Source organism: Lemur catta, chromosome 10 (assembly GCF_020740605.2).
Source record: "Lemur catta isolate mLemCat1 chromosome 10, mLemCat1.pri, whole genome shotgun sequence".
NCBI lineage: Eukaryota > Metazoa > Chordata > Mammalia > Primates > Lemuridae > Lemur > Lemur catta.
Window position 1 is genome coordinate 23,277,540 of NC_059137.1, and position 11,940 is coordinate 23,289,479.

An 11,940-nucleotide genomic window follows, 5' to 3' on the forward strand; every position below is an offset into this window, starting at 1 on the left:
ATAACATTTCATTCCTTACAAGCTGAAGGTTTTCATGAGTGGGTATTTACTCTGGGTGCACGTTAGAATCATCTTCACATTTACACGAGTATTTTCAAAATTCTGAAGCCTGATCTTCACTCCCAGAGATTGTGATTTAATTTGTCTGGGGTAGAACCTGGGCTTTGCTTTTCTTTTAAGTTTCCCCAGATGATTCTACAGTTTAACAAGAAAAGTTGACAGTCACTAATTTTATTTCTCAAATGTCAGCATGGAGGGCTTGTTGAGATGTAGATTGCTGGACCCCAGCCTCAGAGTTTTTGATTCAGTAGGTCTGGGGAGGGGTCTGAGAACTTGAATTTCTAACTAATTTTCAGGTAATGTTGATTCTAATGGTCCAAGGACCACACATTGAGAACCCATTGATTTATATAGAAACAAAAAGATTAGAGTTCCAATGTTTCAGTATTTCTGACTAACATCCCTACTGAATATAGTTTTCGAGCAAAATACTCATGAAGTTAACAAAAACAAAAGATGAAAACTTCGAATGACAATGAAACTAGGACTGACAGTTAAGGTCAATTTACTGCCAGTAACTCAAAAAAATCACAACTACTATATTTTGCAAAGTCCATGGAACTGGATTAAAAATTAAAAATTGCTGGCCTACCTCTGCTACCTTATTAGGGAGAGAATGAGCATGCCTGACTGAAAGGTGATTTTTTTTTTTAATTGTATATTTTCCCCATTCACCACACTCGTTTAAAGACCTAAGGTCTATAGCAACTGAAAAATTAAAAACTGTTCCATAATTAAATGAGTGATGTTTTTAAGCCAACCTGCTGGTTCTCCGCTTCTCTCAGGCTACACAGAGACACATACACCTCTTGCCCTCATTGTACCCCAGCCATACTTACAACTGCATCCAATAGAAATTGAGATTTCTAGAAAACAAGAGCATGGGAAGTTTATGTGTGGGGGCAGGGAGGGGCGTGTCCAGCATTGCATCTTGGGAGATGTAGTCCTCATGAGTTAAGTGCACTGGGAGAAAAGGAAACAGGGAAAATATACTCTGAATTATAGGTTTCTATATACCCCATCTGTTTAAATTATTTCAGTCTAGAGGGATCAAGGTAGATAAAAGTCTGTGAGACCTGAGAAATTAGGCAAGTAGTGTTCATCAACCTAATGTTTCACTGAAGAGTTGAGATGAAAATTTAGGTAGGACCTAGTTGAAACTCATAAACCATGTCTGTTGTATAAAACCAGCTTTTGATTTTTTTCATTAAAAGTCAAACAAGTCTTCACATTATGGTTGAAATATATCTGCTACAGACTCTTTTATTTTGTCAATATACAAACTAATTTTTGAAGAAAGTCTGCAGTAAAAAATTCTCTCTCGCCTTCCTCCAACCACAAAAGCAACTAGGATTTTTACAGTGAAAGAAGTTCATACCTCGCAATTTTTTTCTTTTAGCTTTCTAAATAAACTTTGAGGTTTGCCTGATACTAAATTATTGTAATTAAGCAGTTATGATTCCCAGAAAGTTTCTAAATATATATAATGTGGAAGGGATTGTGTAAGTAATTCAATAGTTTTCTTACAACCAAAGATTAAGGCACTTCTTTTAAATATAGGGTGTGTGGCTTTATATGCACTAATGATTTGTCTGTACCCTTGCAGTACCTTGTCCAGTAGGGGAATTCTCACGTTCTGGGTTAATGCCCTGTTATCCATGTCCTCAAGACTATTACCAGCCTAATCCAGGGAAGTCCTTCTGCCTGTCTTGTCCCTTTTATGGAACTACGACTATCACTGGTGCCAGATCCATCACAGATTGTTCAAGTAAGATGATACTTCATTTCATATGTGGTTCCATATTGGAGACTTACTTTTGCTTGTCTCTGTGGTAGCTTCAGTTCTGATTGTTACTATTTTCAGTGGATTTGGGTATCTGGACTTGTTAAATTGTCCTTTTGAGATCTTTTTAATGGCAATGACTCAGAGCCTTGTTTTGAAAACATTGAACTTGACAATTTCCAAATTTCTTTTCTAAGAGTCTAGAATTTAATGGCATATGCCATTCATCTTTATGTTCTTTTAATTTTAAATATTACTGAAACAAAATATATGTGGCTTTACCTGCTCTGACAGCCTGAATCTTGACCATAATATTTAGATATAGTCTACTTATTGGCGATATCTACCACCCCTTGACATATTTTTCTATTAATTTGTTAGGTTTTAGTTCTACTTTCTCAGCAGCAGAGGAAAGTATAGTGGCCCTGGCCTCCCCTGGACATATCAAAAAGAAGTATGAAGTCAGCAGTCAGGCAAGTCTGTTTTGTATAAAATTTTCTCCAGTAGAATGCTTGGAAAAAACTTAGCCATTTTACAGGTCACACAGAGGAAAGCTACCAGGATTGAAACTTTAAGTCATCAAGATTCATGAATATTATAAATGAATAATTGTGTTTACTTATGAATCCTATTAAGAACTTTCCAAAAATGCAACATTAGATTTTCTAAGTACCAAAAAATCAGAGTTTTTCCCAGCAATGTCTGGCAACAAGAATAAGTGGATGTGGGAGCCTTTTGATTCACTAATAATTAACACTCACCACAAGTAGAACCCATCATGTGAGTAAGGGCATTCGGTTTAGCCAAATGCCTTTTCTGATTTGCAGGAAGAGTTACTCAGATTTCATGAGAATTATTTACATTTCTTTGCCAACTAAAAAATAATAACAATTTCTTGGAATAAGGTATGAGTTTAAAACCTTAACATAACTAAACCATTGCTTTTCATTTTTTTTAAAGACTAGTTGTTAAGTCTGAGTATTTTGGTAGATTCAGCTATTACTCTGAATTCATCTTGCCCAATGTCATGAATTCCTTGGCATTTAGTATTTTTAAGGATAATTCAGTTTTTTTTATTTCAACTTCCTGTAGCTTTGTCCAAACATAATGACTTGTTAGGACTTTATCAGTCATGTTTGAAACTGAGCCTAATGGACATAGAAATTTGTGGGAATCCCTAAAGTAGTGACCCTCAAACCTGGAGGCATAATAGAATCCTCTGGCTAACTTTAAAAAATAATAATGTACAGGTTTCACTTCCAGAGATTCTTGTTTAGTTGGTCTGTGTTGGGGCCCCATCCTTAGTATATTTTGAAAACATGTCAAATGGGTTCCAGTGTGCAACCAACATTTAGAAACACTGCTTTGGTTTACCAGAACATCACTCAAGAATATAACTACCACATGTTCTTATTAATAAGTGGGAGCTAAATCAGGTATATATATAGGTCATAAAGTGATATAATGGACACGGAAAGCTAAGAAGGTGGGAGGGGGTGAGAGATAAAAATCTGCCTGTCAGGTACAACGTACATTATTCTGGTGTGGGGAACACTGAAAGCCCTGACTTTAGCATTGTACAATTCATCCATCTAACAAAAAACACTTGTACCATCTAAATCCATTAAGATTAAAAAAAGAATAATACATTAATATATTATTTGTGCCCATATATGGCAAGCACCAAGTTATTCAGACCACAGTCCAGCTAGCTTGAGCAATCTTACCTGGAAACAGGAATCAGCTATCGAATGTTGCAAACTTTCTAACTCCCTAGGCAGGGTTCTTTTGAAATGAATAGAGTGCTTTGTCTTTGATAGATTTTTTTTTTTTTTTGCTTCTGGTAGGTTTTCCATGAATGTTTCTTAAACCCTTGCCACAATGGTGGAACCTGCCAACAACTTGGGCGTGGTTATGTTTGTCTCTGTCTACCTGGATATACAGGTAACATTGAGGAATGAAAATTTTAATATGTTTTATATGAAATCATTGTGACTTGCAGTATCAAACTTTAGTACATTAAATTATCCTTTAAGATACATTAGACCACACAAACACACCACAATTTGGTTGAACAAGATAAACCAATAGATTAAAAAAAGGATGCATACCTCACAAGTGACATTTTCTTTGCATATTTTGGAGGAAGAATAAAGAATCATCCTCTTTATGGAAAACTCCCATCATAATTCACAATTCAAATTGGAATATAGTTCCAGGGCCTATGTCCAAGGTTTCAGTCTATCACAAATTAAATGCATGACACTCAAAGTAGAGCAGATTGTCCAGCATAAACATCTTTATGAGACAAACTCCTAGTTTCTCTCATTTGCTGCACAGTAATGGAAGTTCATGTGAATAGTTACCATTTGTTGACTTGTTTCTATCTTTCTAGAGGCTGTGCTAAGAAAAACAATATGGCTTTGGACTTGATTATGTAGGAATTATGTAATAATTATGTTATCTTAAAGTATGTTTGGTTCACATTCCAGTTGAGTTAAAAACATAATTTTTGAGGGGAAAAGAACTATACCTTAAAATTGTAATTAATTTAAAATAATTCTCTGTTCTCTTCTGTTTTTTAAATTTTTACAACCAATTTGAAAGTTTTTAATGGGAAAAATGGTACTTAAGTAAAGAAATTCACCACAAAACAAACAAAACAAAAATTAGAAAATGAAATATAGTCAAGGGCTATCAAGAATATTTACATTCCATTTATTATAGCTGGTGTGTGTGTGTGTGTGTGTGTGAGTGTGAATTTTAATAAAAATTTTTGTCCTGACATTCCATAAGAAATAATGGATCTTGTTCCAGAATTTTATAAACGAGTGGTGGTTGAGAGAAGGCATCATATAGGACAGTGGGTCTCAAACATTAGTGTGCATCAGAATCATCTGGAAGGCTTGTTAAAACATATATATGAAGAAAATGTTTCTTCATATACAAAAATAGAATCAAGAAATGAGAGGAAACATGTCAAGGCTAAACCCCAGCGCCAGAATTTCCGATTCAGTAGGTGTGGGGTACGGACCTGAGAATTTGTATTTCCATTATGTTCCCAAATAATGCTGATGCTAGTAGTGGTGAGGCCCCTAGAGCAGAGGGAGAATGTGGGCTTCCAGCAGAGCTAACCCATGGAAAGCCCATGTGCACCCTATGGGAAGATGCAGCCCACTCTGGGACACCTGGCATGTGAGCTGAGATCTGGCAGGATTTACCCCCACCTCCACCCCTCAGCCAGGTGACCTTGGTACCAAGCATATATGACGTCATATTTTTAACTTCGGAATTAATGTAATCTCTAGTTCTGTTTTATGCTTCCAGGTCCCCTCACCCCACATCTGATTTGGGATCTTTTGCTGTCTTTTATGTATCCTTATAAGGATACATTAAATCTGTTTAAAAAGAGGTCATACCTTCATTAAATATTTAATAGATGGTAGCACTTAACAAATTTTACCCTTTTATTCACCACTACTCCCCTGTAAATTCAGATTATTGAGATAATTACCTTTAAATGATCATGGTTCTGTTTCTGTTAATCCTTTTCTTGGATTGTCCTTCAATGTTTGGTTTGCATTTTAGGCTTAAAGTGTGAGACAGACATTGATGAGTGCAGCTCACTGCCATGCCTCAACAATGGAATTTGCAAAGACCGAGTTGGGGAATTCTTTTGTGAGTGCCCATTGGGTTACACAGGTAAGGGGAAAGTTTCTTACTTTTACAATGTAAACCTTCGAATTATTAAGATTTTATTGCTAAGGTAAATTTGGAGTGTATCATTAGGATACATTTATAGGGTATTATAAATATACTGAAGAGGCATATCTGCTAATGTTCTAATATTTGTATGCATTGGAAAGTGTTATTTTCATTATTTTGTTATATAAAAAGAATAAGATATAAATTTGGCAGTATGAAATTGCTTGAGGTTTATAAAACCTCAGGCAGACCTACTCCCATCTTTGCCAGCTAGCTGTGTCACCTTGGACAAGCCATTTAACTTCTCTGAACCTGTTTCTTCATATGTAAACATAGAAGCCAGGAAATGAGAGGAAATATGTAAAGGCTAGTACATTGCCAGACAAATATTAGGTCCTTTTCAAGCGTTTTATTAGTATTGTACTGAATTTATGAAGAGTGGGTGTGCTTATTTCTATGGCTATGTGTGTGTGTGTTTGTGAGATTATTACTATCAATAACTGTGGATGTTAGGCACTTGTATCCTTGAAATTGTTATGGGCCACTATGCCTCTCCTTTTAACTTAAATGAATACATATATTTAAGTGTATATCTTACTTAAGTCAGAGAGTTGCAGCATCCAATACCCTTTCACAAAAAAATAATTCAAACCGTGGATCTTGTTCTCAATTCCCTTGTTCAATCACATTATAATCATTACAGTATTGATAATATATTATCATAAAATAGAATATGATTTACTATTTTATAAACAGTAATAATCTTATAATAAATTATTACGAAGAGTACTGAGATCATCTGTGTCATCTAGCACTGTACCTAACTCATAAAATTATTATACCCTAAAAGTGTATCTAAATATATATTAATAATACATGTGGGTATATAATTTTCTATAATTTAGTAAGTTCAATGTAACCATTTCAAAGGAACCAGATTCTAATAACTTTATAATCTAATAACAATTTTCCTAAAGAAATAAAAATGTTTAACATCATAATTTGTAGTAGTAATCATTTGAACCAATTCTTTCATTTTCTCTGTTTGGAATCTATGCAATGGTGGTAGCCCCAGTCACACAGGGAAATACATTGAGTTTATGCATGCATATGATTGCACTTCCATACACAGCATGAAAATGATGCAACTCTGCCATACATTTCTTTCTTGATCAAAAATTCCAAATGTCACGTAATGACCCCTAAAGTTGAATCCTAGTAAAAACTTGTGACCTGAACGGCAGACACATACGACGAGAAAAATAGATCCAAACTTCTAAATTAAAAATTATATATTTACTAGATATTAAATGTATTGTGATATTTGCTAGACATTAAGTGTATTGTATGGATTTACTATAAAAAACAAAACATGCTCATTTAGTCTGTATGAAAGTACAGGTATTACGTTAGATTTACTATTCTCAGAAACTGACTTTTATTGGTGAAATTTTCTTTTAGCACATTTTCATGTTGTAGAGACATGTAAATTATTTAGATATGTGTTAGATAACTCTATGAGTTATAAATTTAGGCATCCTAAACTCTCCAACCCAAAGAGTCTTTGTACACATGAACTTGAATTTGAAGAACTATGGTTCTAGGCTCATTTCTGTGCTTATCTTTGATATTGTCACAGACCTCTCTGAATCTCAGTTTCTAGGTGTGTAAAATAAAGGATATGAATTACATCAGTGATTCTCAAATTATGTTCACACAGAATATGGGGCAGCTGCACAGAAATTTAGCTGTTTTCCGAATTTGCATAACAAAAATATACTCCCATAATTTTTTGCCAATTTTGTAATTGTTACCTCTTAACTGTACAAGGAATAAACAAAGGGTGAACAACTTACAAACAAATAACATGAGAAAAATTTTTAAACAAAATCACACTTATCTTTTTAACTAAAAAAATATGGTCAGATATTCATGGTTTCATTTTCCATTGCACACATGTTAAGTTTCTTGCTAGAAAATTTTTGTGGTCCGCAGAATGAAAGAAAACATTTTATTTCAACGTATTTTGCAAAAAGCAAAATTTTTCACAAGCGTGTTAGCCATAATTTCTAATTGCTCTATTCCTATACCTGAACAACTTGCTCGAAAACTATTGGTCTTAAAGTCCTTTCACGTTTTCTCCAGCTCAAAGATTCTATGATTTGTTTCAGGTCAACTGTGTGAAGAAAATATAAATGAGTGTAGCTCCAGTCCTTGTTTAAATAAAGGCACCTGTGTTGATGGCTTGGCTGGCTACCATTGCACATGTGTGAAAGGATATATAGGTAAGATGTTTCCGTTCTTCCTACGTTGTCTTAAAATCTTGTAAAGCACCACTCATTGGTACATTTCCTAATATATATTAATGTTATTTTTAGATTTTATGACTGTATTGTTATTATATAAGAGAAAGTCCTCATTTTTGAGGAAATATATGCTGAGGTGTTTGGGATAAAAGAGCTCAGGTCTGCAATGTATTCTCAAACAGTTCAGAAAAAAATAGTATGTGCAGTGTGTGTGTGTGCATGTGGGTATTAAGACAAACTTTAAAGAAGGAACTAGAGACAAATCATGTAAGATTATATTACGAATGGATGCAAACTAATATGATTTTAAAATATACTTAACTGATAAAGAGGAAGTCCAAGAAAGAACATGTCCCGTGAAGGAAAGAGGCAAGGTCAAAGAAACAGAGCAAAGTTTTGAACAAGCCTTATTTTTTCACATTATCTCAATTAGATATCCATTAGTAAGCTTAGTGTCAGAAAGAAGTAAGATAAAAACAGCAGATTATCAAAAACACAGAGTCCTAAAATGACTTACAAAAACCAGAGCCCATTACGGAATGGATCTCAAACCCATTTGATAGGCCAGTGACTCTGCAGCCTCCATGCCAATTCTTTAGAAGCAGTATCCTGCCAGAACTCAACGCTTTGATCACAGTTTTCTCTGACAGTTAATCATGTGGGCTCTTTCTCTTTCTCATCCCTCCCTAGGCCTGCACTGTGAAGCAGAAGTCAATGAATGCCAGTCAAGTCCATGCTTAAATAATGCAGTCTGTGAAGACCAGGTTGGGGGGTTCTTGTGCAAATGCCCACCTGGATTTTTGGGTACCCGGTGTGAAAAAAACGTGGATGAGTGTCTCAGTCAGCCATGCAAAAATGGAGCTACGTGTAAAGATGGTGCCAATAGCTTCAGGTAAAAGGCTGAGTCTGGTTCTTTTCACCATGTTTATTTTCTAAACTCTTCAGTCATTCTGCAACCTTTATGCAGTATAACTTCAATCTCAAGTCAGCGGTTCTCTAACATTGGCCCAAGGATAGGCTACGATAGAATCTCCCCACCACTTGAGGTCCTGCTTCACTAAGCCTGGAGTAGAGTCTATAATTTTAAAATAGGCAACTTGTTATGGTTTAAGTTTCCCAATGATTCTGATGACTTGGGAACCAACATTCTATACTTAGAAAGTCATAAAAGATAAAAGGAAATATAATTACACAGAAGCAAATACAAGTAGACAAATACCATCTTTTAAAATATTTTCTATTTTAGCTGCAGTTTTCACACTAGGTAAATTCAAAATGGGATGTACAATCATACCATCATAGTGCCCATGTATATTCTATGTCCATGGTTTTCAAACATTTTTTTTAGGTTAGTAACCCTTAAGTTAAGAAGTCTAACATGAGTATAAAAAAATAAATAAATAATAAACCTAAGCTTTTGTGGCTGAAAATAGTGTTTGAGGGGAAGAAAGGCTATGTCTTCCTGAGGCAGCTCGTAGGGTGCCAGTAGAATGCAGTTTGAAAACCAACCCTCTCCTGTCATTATAAAGACTGTTCTGTCCCATCCCCTTCTCCTTGCAGGGAAGTACAGAAAGCAGTAGTTCTGCGGTACAGAAGATCAGTTTCTCTTGCTTGCAGAATCCTAGGAAACTTTATTGTCCTTAACATGCTGCTGGTTCTATGAGTTTACAAAAGTTAAAAGGAAGGAAGTCTACCCCAGTTGCCACATTTCTCAGTCCCCTTCTGGTTCAGCCCCCTTACATTACCAGCCTCCCACAACACAGCCACGGCACTACCTGGAAGAAATCAGCCAATGAGATTTTTACCCTCAATATGGAAATGAGGTCTTATCAGTGTAGGCATTTTCTTCTCATGGGGGCTTTACATTTTCTGGCATATATTATAGCACCTAACCATAACCAATGAGAAATTTCCAGATGAACAACAAGAATTCCAGATTCTCCCCAGGGTTCAAAACAATTGATGAATACCAAATTTGTCTAAATCCTAACTAGAGTAAAGGTGAAGGTAAACTCCCCTAATTCAGAAGGAATGTAAACCTATTTCATAGACGAGGGTATGGTAGTGCTGTAATGGTATCAAACATGGGAGGATAAAGTTGAGTGAAATTCTAGCAAAAATATATTTACCTTTAGATGCGGAGACCCAGTAATGATCCCCCAATTCAAACTGAGATTTCCTTTTAAACCTGCCAAACACTATTTATTCATATTAGTCACTCTTAGGTCAATATCAAAGAGGTTTCCATATGAAATGCTAGTAATGTAATATTAACTAACATTTATTAGATAGGTCCTTTTTAATTATAAAATGTTTTAGTAATACAGAAAATTACAAATAATAATAAAAGTCAGACACTCATCACTGTGATTATCAAACCTTAGTATTTTGCCATATTTGATTTATATTTTTTGTTTTTTAAAGAGATAAGTTCTAAAAGTAGGATTGGATTCCCTCCAACATGCATGTACACGTGAGCACACACACACGTATACACGTTCCTCTTCTTTCCCAGTGGTAACCACTGTCCTGAAGTTTGTATATATCTTTCTCATTGGGTTTTTATAATTTACTACATATATGATTCTGTAAACAGTATATGGTATGGCATAGTTCCATATTACATAAGTGGTATTACACTATACGTATCCTTTTGCAATTCATTTTTCTTCACTCAACTTACGTTTTCAAGTATTATCAATGCGGATACATTTGGCTCTGGTTTATTGGTTTTAAATGCTGCTTAGTATTCCATTACATGACTATGCAATAGTTTATTTTCCCATTCTCCTTTCCATAGACATTTTAGAATCGTGCTGCCTTGAACATTTGTTACAGGGGTCCCTGTGCACTTTGTGCAATAACCTCCTAGAGTAGATAAAGAGAAATGGATCTATAGGGATCTGGGAATATAAACTCTCAATTTCTCCCATTGCAAATTATAGTTCTACTCACTATATGAGACTTCCTATTTCATGACACCCTTGTCAACATTTGGCATTATCAGATATATTTTCTATTCTGATGAGTTTAAACAGTTTCTTCCATACCACAGAGACTGTATGGCATCCTGATATGCCATATAATTCAAAATCCTACTCCACCACTTACTAACAATAGGACTTGGGCAAATTATTTAACCTCTTTGAGTCACAGTTTAACTTACCTGTAAAATGGGAATAATACTAGTATTACCTCATTGTTATAAAAATCGGCTTAATATATAAAAGCCTTTAGAACAGCACTGAACTTTTCATATTTTTCTATGAACTTCTGTGAGAAGAGAAACCACAGTGTGTGAATAATATTTCACCTGGATGAGAATTACTTTCTATTTTTGCTACTATAACATTTCTACTACATGTTATCTTACATAGGTTTAAGCTGATGAACTAGAAAAAGTAACTAACAATTAAAGCACTGTTTTGATGTGGAAATATGTTTCACCATTTCAGTTTTCCCAATGTTTTCAGACAAAGTTATCATAAATGGGAGACTTCCTCTAATCCCTTTGTGCAGCTGTTCTAATGTTACAACATTTTGTTTTCTTTCAGATGCCATTGTGCAGCAGGCTTCACAGGGTCACACTGTGAACTGAACATCAATGAATGTCAGTCTAACCCATGTAGAAATCAGGCCACCTGTGTAGATGAATTAAACTCATATAGTTGTAAATGTCGGCCGGGATTTTCAGGCAGCAGGTGTGAAACAGGTATATAGCAACTCAATAACAATACTAAAAATAGTAATATAATAGCAATATCAGTTTTACCTGAAGCAAGCACTGCCTACATGCCAAAAACTGTGCTAAGTACTTTGTACTCATTTAATCTTCACAGTCATCCAATAAACTAGGTACTATTATCCTCAATAGCACAGATGAGGATATTGAAGCTAAGGGGGAAGTAAAGAAAACTGAATTTAGCAGATGTCTTCACATTCTACATGTTTAGAAAGGACACTATGATGAAACACTTAACTTAGGACGTGAGAGTCCATGGACATGTTTGACAATCAATAGATCAATGCTCAACTGTTTTCTCAGGAGACTGGAGACTTTTAGCTGTAGGACTTTTGCTATATTGA

General features: G+C 35.0%; 1 protein-coding gene across 1 annotated transcript in view; it reads left to right on the forward strand.

Moving 5' to 3' along the window:
* Positions 1-11,940, forward strand: part of SVEP1 (sushi, von Willebrand factor type A, EGF and pentraxin domain containing 1) — a 157,039-nt gene that overhangs the window by 92,627 nt on the left and 52,472 nt on the right. Inside the window, exons 19-25 of the mRNA XM_045563960.1 lie at positions 1,667-1,828; positions 2,225-2,316; positions 3,691-3,787; positions 5,432-5,545; positions 7,720-7,833; positions 8,545-8,746; positions 11,409-11,566. Of these exons, the coding sequence (XP_045419916.1) occupies positions 1,667-1,828; positions 2,225-2,316; positions 3,691-3,787; positions 5,432-5,545; positions 7,720-7,833; positions 8,545-8,746; positions 11,409-11,566 (939 nt within the window). The remainder of the gene's footprint in view (positions 1-1,666; positions 1,829-2,224; positions 2,317-3,690; positions 3,788-5,431; positions 5,546-7,719; positions 7,834-8,544; positions 8,747-11,408; positions 11,567-11,940) is intronic.